Below are 16,532 nucleotides of genomic sequence, written 5' to 3'. Positions count from 1 at the left end.
TCATGTCTGTCAGACCTTTTCTGTCCTGCTGCTTCTGTTGCTGTAACTGAATACAGATAGGATGACCCTTTTTGTAACTGCCTTGTATGACTGAATGATGACATGATGTGATATAACCCTGACTTGTATGACTGAATGATGACATGATGTGATATAACCCTGACTTGTATGACTGAATGATGACATGATGTGATATAACCCTGACTTGTATGACTGAATGATGACATGATGTGATATAACCCTGACTGACTTGTATGACTGAATGAGGACATGATGTGATATAACCCTGACTTGTATGACTGAATGATGACATGATGTGATATAACCCTGCCTGCCTTGTATGACTGAATGATGACATGATGTGATATAACCCTAACTGACTTGTATGACTGAATGATGACATGATGTGATATAACCCTAACTGACTTGTATGACTGAATGATGACATGATGTGATATAACCCTAACTGACTTGTATGACTGAATAATGACATGATGTGATATAACCCTGACTTGTATGACTGAATGATGACATGATGTGATACAACCCTAACTGACTTGTATGACTGAATGATGACATGATGTGATATAACCCTGACTTGTATGACTGAATGATGACATGATGTGATATAACCCTAACTGACTTGTATTACTGAATGATGACATGATGTGATATAACCCTGACTTGTATGACTGAATGATGACATGATGTGATATAACCCTGACTGACTTGTATGACTGAATGATGACATGATGTGATATAACCCTAACTGACTTGTATGACTGAATGATGACATGATGTGATATAACCCTGACTTGTATGACTGAATGATGACATGATGTGATATAACCCTGACTGCCTTGTATGACTGAATGATGACATGATGTGATATAACCCTGACTGACTTGTATGACTGAATGATGACATGATGTGATATAACCCTGACTTGTATGACTGAATGATGACATGATGTGATATAACCCTGACTTGTATGACTGAATAATGACATGATGTGATATAACCCTGACTTGTATGACTGAATGATGACATGATGTGATATAACCCTGACTGCCTTGTATGACTGAATGATGACATGATGTGATATAACCCTGACTTGTATGACTGAATGATGACATGATGTGATATAACCCTAACTGACTTGTATGACTGAATGATGACATGATGTGATATAACCCTGACTGACTTGTATGACTGAATGATGACATGATGTGATATAACCCTAACTGCCTTGTATGACTGAATGATGACATGATGTGAAATAACCCTAACTGACTTGTATTACTGAATGATGACATGATGTGAAATAACCCTGAGTGCCTTGTATGACTGAATGATGACATGATGTGATATAACCCTGACTTGTATGACTGAATGATGACATGATGTGATATAACCCTGACTTGTATGACTGAATGATGACATGATGTGATATAACCCTGACTGACTTGTATGACTGAATGATGACATGATGTGATATAACCCTGAGTGCCTTGTATGACTGAATGATGACATGATGTGATATAACCCTGACTTGTATGACTGAATAATGACATGATGTGATATAACCCTGACTTGTATGACTGAATAATGACATGATGTGATATAACCCTGACTGACTTGTATGACTGAATAATGACATGATGTGATATAACCCTGAGTGCCTTGTATGACTGAATGATGACATGATGTGATATAACCCTGACTGACTTGTATGACTGAATAATGACATGATGTGATATAACCCTGACTGACTTGTATGACTGAATAATGACATGATGTGATATAACCCTGACTGACTTGTATGACTGAATAATGACATGATGTGATATAACCCTGACTGACTTGTATGACTGAATAATGACATGATGTGATATAACCCTGAGTGCCTTGTATGACTGAATGATGACATGATGTGATATAACCCTTGACTTGTATGACTGAATGATGACATGATGTGATATAACCCTGACTTGTATGACTGAATGATGACATGATGTGATATAACCCAGACTTGTATGACTGAATGATGACATGATGTGATATAACCCAGACTTGTATGACTGAATGATGACATGATGTGATATAACCCTGACTGACTTTTATGTCTGAATGATGACATGATGTGATATAACCCTAACTGACCTGTATGACTGAATGATGACATGATGTGATACAACCCTAACTGACTTGTATGACTGAATGATGACATGATGTGATATAACCCTGACTTGTATGACTGAATGATGACATGATGTGATATAACCCTAACTGACTTGTATGACTGAATGATGACATGATGTGATATAACCCTGACTGACTTGTATGACTGAATGATGACATGATGTGATATAACCCTGACTTGTATGACTGAATGATGACATGATGTGATATAACCCTGACTTGTATGACTGAATAATGACATGATGTGATATAACCCTGACTTGTATGACTGAATGATGACATGATGTGGTATAACCGTAACTGACTTGTATGACTGAATGATGACATGATGTGATATAACCCTGACTTGTATGACTGAATGATGACATGATGTGATATAACCCTGACTTGTATGACTGAATGATGACATGATGTGATATAACCCTGACTTGTATGACTGTATGATGACATGATGTGATATAACCCTGACTTTTATGACTGAATAATGACATGATGTGATATAACTCTGACTTGTATGACTGAATGATGACATGATGTGATATAACCCTGACTTGTATGACTGAATAATGACATGATGTGATATAACCCTGACTTGTATGACTGAATGATGACATGATGTGATATAACCCTGACTTGTATGACTGAATGATGACATGATGTGATATAACCCTGACTTGTATGACTGAATGATGACATGATGTGATATAACCCTGACTTGTATGACTGAATGATGACATGATGTGATATAACCCTGACTTGTATGACTGAATGATGACATGATGTGATATAACCCTAACTGACTTGTATGACTGAATGATGACATGATGTGATATAACCCTGACTTGTATGACTGAATGATGACATGATGTGATATAACCCTGACTTGTATGACTGAATAAGGACATGATGTGATATAACCCTGACTTGTATGACTGAATGATGACATGATGTGATATAACCCTAACTGACTTGTATGACTGAATGATGACATGATGTGATACAACCCTAACTGACTTGTATGACTGAATGATGACATGATGTGATATAACCCTAACTGACTTGTATGACTGAATGATGACATGATGTGATATAACCCTGACTTGTATGACTGAATGATGACATGATGTGATATAACCCTGACTTGTATGACTGAATAATGACATGATGTGATATAACCCTGACTTGTATGACTGAATGATGACATGATGTGATACAACCCTAACTGACTTGTATGACTGAATGATGACATGATGTGATATAACCCTGACTTGTATGACTGAATGATGACATGATGTGATATAACCCTGACTGACTTGTATGACTGAATGATGACATGATGTGATATAACCCTGACTTGTATGACTGAATAATGACATGATGTGATATAACCCTGACTTGTATGACTGAATAATGGCATGATGTGATATAACCCTGAGTGCCTTGTATGACTGAATGATGACATGATGTGATATAACCCTGACTTGTATGACTGAATGATGACATGATGTGATATAACCCTGACTTGTATGACTGAATAATGACATGATGTGATGTAACCCTGACTTGTATGACTGAATAATGACATGATGTGATATAACCCTGAGTGCCTTGTATGACTGAATGATGACATGATGTGATATAACCCTGACTTGTATGACTGAATAATGACATGATGTGATATAACCCTAACTGACTTGTATGACTGAATGATGACATGATGTGATATAACCCTGACTTGTATGACTGAATAATGACATGATGTGATATAACCCTGAGTGCCTTGTATGACTGAATGATGACATGATGTGATATAACCCTGACTTGTATGACTGAATAATGACATGATGTGATATAACCCTGACTTGTATGACTGAATGATGACATGATGTGATATAACCCTGACTGACTTGTATGACTGAATAATGACATGATGTGATATAACCCTGACTTGTATGACTGAATGATGACATGATGTGATATAACCCTGACTTGTATGACTGAATGATGACATGACATGATATAACCCTGCCTTGTATGACTGAATGATGACATGATGTGATATAACCCTGAGTGCCTTGTATGACTGAATAATGACATGATGTGATATAACCCTAACTGACTTGTATGACTGAATGATGACATGATGTGAAATAACCCTAACTGACTTGTATGACTGAATGATGACATGATGTGATATAACCCTAACTGACTTGTATGACTGTATAATGACATGATGTGATATAACCCTGACTTGTATGACTGAATGATGACATGATGTGATATAACCCTGACTGACTTGTATGACTGAATGATGACATGATGTGATATAACCCTGAGTGCCTTGTATGACTGAATAAGGACATGATGTGAAATAACCCTAACTAACTTGTATGACTGAATGATGACATGATGTGATATAACCCTGACTTGTACTTTCTAGAGGACACTGCATTTGTAGTAATAATATCATGGTGTAAACTCAGTGCACCTATGAATCTACTTGATAATTTGAGGAGTGTTATGCATGTTGGGTTTTTTCGAAAACAGTTTGGTTGAATTTTTTTTTTGCTTTGTTGTTGTGTAGATCATCTGAATGTGAACTTAGACCATAGGTGCACAGTGCTGAAAACAAAATGCTCCAAAAGTGATGTGAAGTCATATTTCTGTCTGCCATATGCAGTAATGCCATAATGTTATTCATATATATTATATATTATTTAAAGATATTATGATAGAAATATTATTTTTGCTGTTTTGTTATATGAGTATGGGTGTAAGCCAAGTTCATAAAAATATGCTAAATCACTGATGGGTCGTTATGTCTGGTTCGTCAAGTCTCCACACTCAGCTCTTTCAAGTCTGGCCTTAAAACCCACTTCTTCCCAAAATAGCCTCCCTTCCCTGCCTCTTCCTTGTCTTCAGTTTTTTGTTTGTTTGTTTTTATTTTGTTTTTTCTCTCCAGTTTTTGAGTTATGCATGCATTTGAATGACTGGTGCGAAAGCGCTTTGATTTGGATCTGCACAAGATTCAGCGCTATATAAATATAATAATTAATTATTATTCTTCCTGTTTCACAATCTTTATATTCATATGAAATTACCATAATTGGTTAGTGAGTTCATTTTCCTTAAAGTGAAATAAAATGAAAAGTATAGGCTACAAATACTTTGTTTGATAGTTTGCATGCCAGAATGAAAAAAAAGTTATGACCCTATGTGACCAAAACCTCCCTTGCTAATAGTTGTCACTGAGCATAAAGAAGTATTGGCACTGAAGGGGTTAAGATGTCCGACATTCAGAGAGGGGGGCACTGAAGGGGTTAAGATGTCAGACATTCAGAGAGGGAGGCACTGAAGGGGTTAAGATGTCAGACATTCAGAGAGGGAGGCACTGAAGGGGTTAAGATGTCAGACATTCAGAGAGGGGGGCACTGAAGGGGTTAAGATGTCAGACATTCAGAGATGGAGGCACTGAAGGGGTTAAGATGTCCGACATTCAGAGAGGGGGGCACTGAAGGGGTTAAGATGTCCGACATTCAGAGAGGGAGGCACTGAAGGGGTTAAGATGTCAGACGTTCAGAGAGGGAGGCACTGAAGGGGTTAAGATGTCAGACATTCAGAGAGGGAGGCACTGAAGGGGTTAAGATGTCAGACGTTCAGAGAGGGAGGCACTGAAGGGGTTAAGATGTCCGACATTCAGAGAGGGAGGCACTGAAGGGGTTAAGATGTCAGACGTTCAGAGAGGGAGGCACTGAAAGGGTTAAGATGTCAGACATTCAGAGAGGGAGGCACTGAAGGGGTTAAGATGTGCGACATTCAGAGAAGGAGGCACTGAAGGGGTTAAGATGTCAGACATTCAGCTGAAGGGGTTAAGATGTCCGACATTCAGATAGGGAGGCACTGAAGGGGTTAAGATGTCAGATGTTCAGAGAGGGAGGCACTGAAGGGGTTAAGATGTCAGACATTCAGAGAGGGAGGCACTGAAGGGGTTAAGATGTCAGACGTTCAGAGAGGGAGGCACTGAAGGGGTTAAGATGTCAGACATTCAGAGAGGGAGGCACTGAAGGGGTTAAGATGTCCGACATTCAGAGAGGGAGGCACTGAAGGGGTTAAGATGTCAGACATTCAGAGAGGGAGGCACTGAAGGGGTTAAGATGTCAGACGTTCAGAGAGGGAGGCACTGAAGGGGTTAAGATGTCCGACATTCAGAGAGGGAGGCACTGAAGGGGTTAAGATGTCCGACATTCAGAGAGGGAGGCACTGAAGGGGTTAAGATGTCAGACATTCAGAGAGGGAGGCACTGAAGGGGTTAAGATGTCAGACATTCAGAGAGGGAGGCACTGAAGGGGTTAAGATGTCAGGCACTGAAGGGGTTAAGATGTCAGACGTTCAGAGAGGGAGGCACTGAAGGGGTTAAGATGTGCGACATTCAGAGAGGGAGGCACTGAAGGGGTTAAGATGTCCGACATTCAGAGAGGGAGGCACTGAAGGGGTTAAGATGTCAGGCACTGAAGGGGTTAAGATGTCAGACGTTCAGAGAGGGAGGCACTGAAGGGGTTAAGATGTCAGACGTTTAGAGAGGGACTTGCTGTGCCTGTCTGTCTGTAGTTGGAAGGCATTTTTCTGTGAAGCCTTTCATCACCACAATGTTATCTTTTTTAAAAGTTGAAAAGATTTTTCAGTACTTTGGAAATAATGCTCTTCCTTTTTGGGGGTTGTTTTTGTTTTTGTTTTGTTTTTCCAGTTGTAGATTTACATGTTTGTACAAGTGTTCTCTTTGTTTTGTCTGAACTTTATTGGGTTTATTGTGAGGCCTAAGTTTGCTGGTGTGTTAGTGATAAAGTAGTGAGAGTTGAACTTTTTTGGGTTTATTGTGAGGCCTAAGTTAGCTGGTGTGTTAGTGATAAAGTAGTGAGAGTTGAACTTTTTTGGGTTTATTGTGAGGCCTAAGTTAGCTGGTGTGTTAGTGATAAAGTAGTGAGAGTTGAACTTTTTTGGGTTTATTGTGAGGCATAAGTTAGCTGGTGTGTTAGTGATAAAGTAGTGAGAGTTGAACTTTTTTGGGTTTATTGTGAGGCCTAAGTTAGCTGGTGTGTTAGTGATAAAGTAGTGAGAGTTGAACTTTTTTGGGTTTATTGTGAGGCCTAAGTTAGCAGGTGTGTTAGTGATAAAGTAGTGAGAGTTGAACTTTCTTGGGTTTATTGTGACGCCTAAGTTAGCTGGTGTGTTAGTGATAAAGTAGTGAGAGTTGAACTTTTTGGGGTTTATTGTGAGGCCTAAGTTAGCTGGTGTGTTAGTGATAAAGTAGTGAGAGTTGAACTTTTTTGGGTTTATTGTGACGCCTAAGTTAGCAGGTGTGTTAGTGATAAAGTAGTGAGAGTTGAACTTTTTTGGGTTTATTGTGACGCCTAATTAAGTTAGCTGGTGTGTTAGTGATAAAGTAGTGAGAGTTCTTTCATCTTTTTGTCTTATGTTAGATCAACTGTTGTGAGGTATAGGTGGGCATGTGTGTGAATGATCAGTATCTGCAGCACTTTGATTTTTTGTTTGTTTGTTGTTGTTTTTCTAGAAACAAGATTAAGCCCTTTATAAATGGTATTATTACAGTGATCAGGAGGATGAATGTGGAAGAAAGCTGTGTTAAACTGAAAAAAGAGGACTTATGATTTTTTTAAAGTTTACATGGTTAACTGATGATGGACAGCTGATCTGGAATGAGATGGAAGGAGGATGTGGAAAATGGCTGCTTTCATGACATTCACTTCTTCTCAAGGCCTGACTAAGCGCGTTGGGTTACGCTGCTGGTCAGGCATCTGCTTGGCAGATGTGGTGTAGCGTATATGGTTTTGTCCGAACGCAGTGACGCCTCCTTGAGCTACTGAAACTGAAACTCACTTCTTTACATCATTGTGCTCATTTTGGCTTTGTGGGATTTAATCTGAAATGAGATGGAAGGAGGATGTGGAAAATGGCTGCTTTCATGTCATTCAGTTCTGTACATCATTGTGCTCATTTTGGCTCTGTGGGATTTGTGGAGGCAGAACAAACAATTTCAGACTAAAGTGAAGTAAAAAATTTCTTCTGCATTTCTTTTCCTTCTTTTTAATTTTTCTTTTTAATAATCTGTGTGTGTGTGTGTGTGTGTGTGTGTGTTTCTACATGGTGATCGTATTATGATGAAGAAATTGCAGACTAAAGCAACAAATTCCATATCTCATTCCTGGATGCAACATCATGAAGCATCTTTTTTTGTTTGCATGTCTGTGTATGTGTCTGTGCATGTGTGTGTGTCACATGTGCGTGTGTGTATGTCTGTGTTCATGTGTGTGTCTGTGTAGCACTGTGTGTGAGGCCTGTGTACTGTGTGTGGTGTACAGGACTGGACAAGATGACGGAGAAGTCTGCCCCAGACGAGGGTCACCGCCCCACGCTGAAGGAGATTGCAGAATCCACAGGGGCACACAACGTGCAGCCAGTCAGTGAGATAGAGGACCCCATGGCCCCCCCTCAACACCAGGGGGCAGGGCAGGGCGCCAGGGATGAGGGGGCTGCTGGCGGTGCTGGTGATTCTGACGCTGCCTCCTCCTCCAGCAGGCCCCCACTGGAGAAAGCCAAGAGTCTGGTGCGTGTGGGGGTGTGCTTGTGTGTGTGTGGGTATGCGTTTGTGGGTGTACGAGTGTGTGTGTGTGTGTGTGCATGAGTTTGTGTGTGTGTGTGTGAGTAGGTGTGGGGAGGAGGGCAGGGACGACTTGAGTAATTGCAGGGGTTTGTTTTTTCCTTGAAAGTCACAGTTCTGAGAACCAGATTTTCAAGGCCCTTGAGATCCAGAAGTAGTGAATGTGTGACCAGATCTTGAGATCCAGAAGTAGTGAATGTGTCACCAGATCTTGAGATCCAGAAGTAGTGAATGTGTGACCAGATCTTGAGATCCAGAAGTAGTGAATGTGTGACCAGATCTTGAGATCCAGAAGTAGTGAATGTGTCACCAGATCTTGAGATCCAGAAGTAGTGAATGTGTGACCAGATCTTGAGATCCAGAAGTAGTGAATGTGTGACCAGATCTTGAGATCCAGAAGTAGTGAATGTGTGACCAGATCTTGAGATCCAGAAGTAGTGAATGTGTGACCAGATCTTGAGATCCAGAAGTAGTGAATGTGTGACCAGATCTTGAGATCCAGAAGTAGTGAATGTGTGACCAGATCTTGAGATCCAGAAGTAGTGAATGTGTCACCAGATCTTGAGATCCAGAAGTAGTGAATGTGTCACCAGATCTTGAGATCCAGAAGTAGTGAATGTGTGACCAGATCTTGAGATCCAGAAGTAGTGAATGTGTCACCAGATCTTGAGATCCAGGAAGTGGTGAATGTGTGAATGGTGAATGTGTGCTAAAGTCTCACTGTGTGCGTCCCCAGTGCTAAAGTCTCACTGTGTGCGTCCCCAGTGCTAAAGTCTCACTGTGTGTGTCCCCAGTGCTAAAGTCTCACTGTGTGTGTCCCCAGTGCTAAGTCTCACTGTGTGTCCCCAGTGCTAAAGTCTCACTGTGTGTCCCCAGTGCTAAAGTCTCACTGTGTGTGTCCCCAGTGCTAAAGTCTCACTGTGTGTCCCCAGTGCTAAAGTCTCACTGTGTGTCCCCAGTGCTAAAGTCTCACTGTGTGTGTCCCCAGTGCTAAGTCTCACTGTGTGTGTCCCCAGTGCTAAAATCTCACTGTGTGTGTCCCCAGTGCTAAAGTCTCACTGTGTGTGTCCCCAGTGCTCACTGTGTGTCCCCAGTGCTAAAGTCTCACTGTGTGTGTCCCCAGTGCTAAAGTCTCACTGTGTGTCCCCAGTGCTAAAGTCTCACTATGTGTTCCCAGTGCTAAAGTCTCACTGTGTGTCCCCAGTGCTCACTGTGTGTCCCCAGTGCTAAAGTCTCACTGTGTGTGTCCCCAGTGCTAAAGTCTCACTATGTGTTCCCAGTGCTAAAGTCTCACTGTGTGTCCCCAGTGCTAAAGTCTCACTGTGTGTCCCCAGTGCTAAAGTCTCACTATGTGTTCCCAGTGCTAAAGTCTCACTGTGTGTCCCCAGTGCTAAAGTCTCACTGTGTGTCCCCAGTGCTAAAGTCTCACTGTGTGTCCCCAGTGCTAAAGTCTCACTGTGTGTCCCCAGCCCCCATCAGCAGTGGGCCCCGATGCAGCGGCCAGTCCCAGTGTGCCGTCACCTGAAGGGTCTGGCCGCAAGCCGGTCAAGAGAGCTGTGTCCATCCCCAGTCAGTCTGGCGCCTGGGTGGCCACGCCGGAGTGGGTACGTGGACACTTGTCTTTTGGAAGTGGGTGTGTGGACACCTGTCTGTTGGAAGTGGGTGTGTGGACACTTGTCTGTTGGAAGTGGGTGTGTGGACACCTGTCTGTTGGAAGTGGGTGTGTGGATACGTGTCTGTTGGAAGTGGGTGTGTGGCCACTTGTCTGTTGGAAGTGGGTGTGTGGACACCTGTCTGTTGGAAGTGGGTGTGTGGACACCTGTCTGTTGGAAGTGGGTGTGTGGACACCTGTCTGTTGGAAGTGGGTGTGTGGCCACTTGTCTGTTGGAAGTGGGTGTGTGGACACCTGTCTGTTGGAAGTGGGTGTGTGGATACGTGTCTGTTGGAAGTGGGTGTGTGGATACGTGTCTGTTGGAAGTGGGTGTGTGGACACCTGTCTGTTGGAAGTGGGTGTGTGGACACCTGTCTGTTGGAAGTGGGTGTGTGGACACCTGTCTGTTGGAAGTGGGTGTGTGGACACCTGTCTGTTGGAAGTGGGTGTGTGGACACCTGTCTGTTGGAAGTGGGTGTGTGGATACGTGTCTGTTGGAAGTGGGTGTGTGGACACCTGTCTGTTGGAAGTGGGTGTGTGGACACCTGTCTGTTGGAAGTGGGTGTGTGGACACCTGTCTGTTGGAAGTGGGTGTGTGGACACCTGTCTGTTGGAAGTGGGTGTGTGGACACCTGTCTGTTGGAAGTGGGTGTGTGGATACGTGTCTGTTGGAAGTGGGTGTGTGGATACGTGTCTGTTGGAAGTGGGTGTGTGGATACGTGTCTGTTGGAAGTGGGTGTGTGGACACCTGTCTGTTGGAAGTGGGTGTGTGGACACCTGTCTGTTGGAAGTGGGTGTGTGGATACGTGTCTGTTGGAAGTGGGTGTGTGGACACCTGTCTGTTGGAAGTGGGTGTGTGGACACATGTCTGTTGGAAGTGGGTGTGTGGATACGTGTCTGTTGGAAGTGGGTGTGTGGATACGTGTCTGTTGGAAGTGGGTGTGTGGACACCTGTCTGTTGGAAGTGGGTGTGTGGACACCTGTCTGTTGGAAGTGGGTGTGTGGACACCTGTCTGTTGGAAGTGGGTGTGTGGACACCTGTCTGTTGGAAGTGGGTGTGTGGATACGTGTCTGTTGGAAGTGGGTGTGTGGACACCTGTCTGTTGGAAGTGGGTGTGTGGATACGTGTCTGTTGGAAGTGGGTGTGTGGACACCTGTCTGTTGGAAGTGGGTGTGTGGACACATGTCTGTTGGAAGTGGGTGTGTGGATACGTGTCTGTTGGAAGTGGGTGTGTGGATACGTGTCTGTTGGAAGTGGGTGTGTGGATACCTGTCTGTTGGAAGTGGGTGTGTGGATACGTGTCTGTTGGAAGTGGGTGTGTGGATACGTGTCTGTTGGAAGTGGGTGTGTGGACACCTGTCTGTTGGAAGTGGGTGTGTGGACACATGTCTGTTGGAAGTGGGTGTGTGGATACGTGTCTGTTGGAAGTGGGTGTGTGGATACGTGTCTGTTGGAAGTGGGTGTGTGGACACCTGTCTGTTGGAAGTGGGTGTGTGGACACCTGTCTGTTGGAAGTGGGTGTGTGGATACGTGTCTGTTGGAAGTGGGTGTGTGGACACCTGTCTGTTGGAAGTGGGTGTGTGGACACCTGTCTGTTGGAAGTGGGTGTGTGGACACATGTCTGTTGGAAGTGGGTACATGGGGGTGTGTGGACACTTGTCTGTCGGAAGTGGATGGTCAGAGGTTTCCGGCAGGGAACAGTAAAGTTTGGGTGATGGATGGTCAGTGGTTTCCTGCAGGGAACAGTAATGTTTGGGTGATGGATGGTCAGTGGTTTCCTGCAGGGAACAGTAAAGTTTGGGTGATGGATGGTCAGTGGTTTCCTGCAGGGAACAGTAAAGTTCGGGTGATGGATGGTCAGTGGTTTCCGGCAGGGAACAGTAATGTTTGGGTGATGGATGGTCAGTGGTTTCCTGCAGGGAACAGTAAAGTTCGGGTGATGGATGGTCAGTGGTTTCCGGCAGGGAACAGTAATGTTTGGGTGATGGATGGTCAGTGGTTTCCGGCAGGGAACAGTAAAGTTTGGGTGATGGATGGTCAGTGGTTTCCGGCAGGGAACAGTAAAGTTTGGGTGATTGATGGTCAGTGGTTTCCTGCAGGGAACAGTAAAGTTTGGGTGATGGATGGTCAGTGGTTTCCTGCAGAGAACAGTAAAGTTTGGGTGATGGATGGTCAGTGGTTTCCTGCAGGGAACAGTAAAGTTTGGGTGATGGATGGTCAGTGGTTTCCTGCAGGGAACAGTAAAGTTCGGGTGATGGATGGTCAGTGGTTTCCGGCAGGGAACAGTAATGTTTGGGTGATGGATGGTCAGTGGTTTCCTGCAGGGAACAGTAAAGTTTGGGTGATGGATGGTCAGTGGTTTCCGGCAGGGAACAGTAAAGTTTGGGTGATGGATGGTCAGTGGTTTCCTGCAGGGAACAGTAAAGTTTGGGTGATGGATGGTCAGTGGTTTCCGGCAGGGAACAGTAAAGTTTGGGTGATGGATGGTCAGTGGTTTCCTGCAGGGAACAGTAAAGTTTGGGTGATGGATGGTCAGTGGTTTCCTGCAGGGAACAGGGGTAACATTTCTGTGTAAGGGATGAGAGAGAGAGAGAGAGAGAGAGAGAGAGAGCATGTTTGATTTTTCGCTAAGATTAATATTGGAAAAGGAAAAAGAAAAACAGTAATTAAAGGGTGGAAAGGTCATGATAGTGGTGGTATAATGGATGGGATATGCCATGTGGATATGGATGTGTGAGGGAGTGGATCGAGTAAGGGGTGTGGGTGTGTGTCTGTACCTGTATGTTTGTTACTGGGTGTGATTGTACATATGTACATGTGTCTGTATGTGAATGTGTGTATTAGGAAAATGTGGCAGATGCAATTTCACCTATATTTCATTATTGACAAATGAGCACAGAAATGAAAAAAGTGTGGTATGTGTGATGACAGGTGCAGTCATGGAAACCACCTGACACAGGCGTGTGTGTGTGTGTGTGTGTGTGTGTGTGATGACAGGTACAGTCATGGAAACAGAAGCTACCCCTCCAGACTATCATGTGTGTGTGTGTGTGTGATGACAGGTACAGTCGTGGAAACAGAAGCTACCCCTCCAGACTATCATGTGTGTGTGTGATGACAGGTACAGTCGTGGAAACAGAAGCTACCCCTCCAGACTATCATGTGTGTGTGTGTGTGATGACAGGTACAGTCGTGGAAACAGAAGCTACCCCTCCAGACTATCATGTGTGTGTGTGATGACTGGTACAGTCATAAAAACAGAAGCTACCCCTCCAGACTATCATGTGTGTGTGTGATGACAGGTACAGTCATAAAAACAGAAGCTACCCCTCCAGACTATCATGTGTGTGTGTGATGACAGGTACAGTCGTGGAAACAGAAGCTACCCCTCCAGACTATCATGTGTGTGTGTGATGACAGGTACAGTCGTGGAAACAGAAGCTACCCCTCCAGACTATCATGTGTGTGTGTGTGTGATGACAGGTACAGTCGTGGAAACAGAAGCTACCCCTCCAGACTATCATGTGTGTGTGTGATGACAGGTACAGTCGTGGAAACAGAAGCTACCCCTCCAGACTATCATGTGTGTGTGTGATGACAGGTACAGTCGTGGAAACAGAAGCTACCCCTCCAGACTATCATGTGTGTGTGTGATGACAGGTACAGTCGTGGAAACAGAAGCTACCCCTCCAGACTATCATGTGTGTGTGTGTGTGATGACAGGTACAGTCGTGGAAACAGAAGCTACCCCTCCAGACTATCATGTGTGTGTGTGTGTGTGATGACAGGTACAGTCATAAAAACAGAAGCTACCCCTCCAGACTATCATGTGTGTGTGTGTGTGATGACAGGTACAGTCGTGGAAACAGAAGCTACCCCTCCAGACTATCATGTGTGTGTGTGATGACAGGTACAGTCGTGGAAACAGAAGCTACCCCTCCAGACTATCATGTGTGTGTGTGTGATGACAGGTACAGTCGTGGAAACAGAAGCTACCCCTCCAGACTATCATGTGTGTGTGTGATGACAGGTACAGTCGTGGAAACAGAAGCTACCCCTCCAGACTATCATGTGTGTGTGTGTGATGACAGGTACAGTCGTGGAAACAGAAGCTACCCCTCCAGACTATCATGTGTGTGTGTGTGTGATGACAGGTACAGTCGTGGAAACAGAAGCTACCCCTCCAGACTATCATGTGTGTGTGTGATGACAGGTACAGTCGTGGAAACAGAAGCTACCCCTCCAGACTATCATGTGTGTGTGTGTGATGACAGGTACAGTCGTGGAAACAGAAGCTACCCCTCCAGACTATCATGCGCATGCTGCAGGTGTTGGTTCCCCAGGTAGAGAAGATCTGCATTGACAAGTGAGTCTCTCTGTCACATCAATCATAGTCATGAAAAACAATAGGAATAATGATAATGATGATGATGATAATGTCTGCATTGACAAGTGAGTCTCTCTGTCACATCAATCATAGTCATGAAAAACAATAGGAATAATGATAATGATGATGATGACAATGTCTGCATTGACAAGTGAGTCTCTCTGTCACATCGATCATAGTCATGAAAAACAATAGGAATAATGATAATGATGATGATGACAATGTCTGCATTGACAAGTGAGTCTCTCTGTCACATCGATCATAGTCATGAAAAACAATAGGAATAATGATAATGATGATGATGACAATGTCTGCATTGACAAGTGAGTCTCTCTGTCACATCAATCATAGTCATGAAAAACAATAGGAATAATGATAATGATGATGATGATAATGTCTGCATTGACAAGTGAGTCTCTCTGTCACATCGATCATAGTCATGAAAAACAGTAGGAATAATGATAATGATGATGATGACAATGTCTGCATTGACAAGTGAGTCTCTCTGTCACATCAATCATAGTCATGAAAAACAATAGGAATAATGATGATGATGATGATGATAATGTCTGCATCAACAAGTGATACCATACACATGGGGGAATTCAGGCTGCCATAAAACACAAGAAACATGATTATGGTACTGCAATCAATTAGTTGAATATACACACGCACATGCACACACTCACAAACACACACACTCTCTCTCTCTCACACACACACACACACACACACACACACACATATTCACATGCATTCACAACACACAAGTGCGGCCACACTCGCACACACACACAAGCATACACACACACACAAAAAAAAAACCAACAAAACACACACACACACACACACACACACACACACACACAATCAGTGAAAAGACGCTAACCTAAAGAACGAACACACACACACACACACACACACACACACACAACGTCCCTCCCTCCTGCCCCCCTCTCCTTTACCCACAGGGACCTGACAGATGAGACAGTTGATTAATGAACAAAACAAAACAAAACACAATGCAACAGATACATAAAGCTGATGATGTCCCCTGAACAAAACACACAGTGTAGCAGATACATAAAGCTGATGATGTCCCCTGAACAAAACCCAATGCAGTAGATACATAAAGCTGATGATGTCCCCTGAACAAAACCCAATGCAGTAGATACATAAAGCTGATGATGTCCCCTGAACAAAACCCAATGCAGTAGATACATAAAGCTGATGATGTCCCCTGAACAAAACACAATGCAGCAGATACATAAAGCTGATGATGTCCCCCGAACAAAGCACAGAATGCAGTAGATACATAAAGCTGATGATGTCCCCTGAACAAAACACAATGCAGTAGATACATAAAGCTGATGATGTCCCCTGAACAAAACACAATGCAGCAGATACATAAAGCTGATGATGTCCCCTGAACAAAACACAATGCAGCAGATACATAAAGCTGATGATGTCCCCTGAACAAAGCACACAATGCAGCAGATACATAAAGCTGATGATGTCCCCTGAACAAAGCACACAATGCAGCAGATACATAAAGCTGATGATGTCCCCCGAACAAAACACAGAATGCAGTAGATACGTAATGCTGATGATGTGT

At 43.4% G+C, this 16,532-nt stretch overlaps 1 protein-coding gene across 2 annotated transcripts in view; it reads left to right on the top strand.

Moving 5' to 3' along the window:
• The window catches only part of LOC143292349 (protein HID1-like), a 97,973-nt gene that overhangs the window by 69,343 nt on the left and 12,098 nt on the right, over positions 1-16,532 (top strand). For both annotated transcript variants that reach the window (XM_076602540.1, XM_076602541.1), the window contains 3 exons: positions 8,580-8,824; positions 10,348-10,482; positions 14,805-14,896. In XM_076602540.1, coding sequence (XP_076458655.1) covers positions 8,580-8,824; positions 10,348-10,482; positions 14,805-14,896 — 472 coding nt within the window. The remainder of the gene's footprint in view (positions 1-8,579; positions 8,825-10,347; positions 10,483-14,804; positions 14,897-16,532) is intronic.

This window comes from Babylonia areolata, chromosome 18 (assembly GCF_041734735.1).
Source record: "Babylonia areolata isolate BAREFJ2019XMU chromosome 18, ASM4173473v1, whole genome shotgun sequence".
Taxonomy (NCBI): domain Eukaryota; kingdom Metazoa; phylum Mollusca; class Gastropoda; order Neogastropoda; family Buccinidae; genus Babylonia; species Babylonia areolata.
This window is presented reverse-complemented; position numbering and strand designations above follow the sequence as displayed.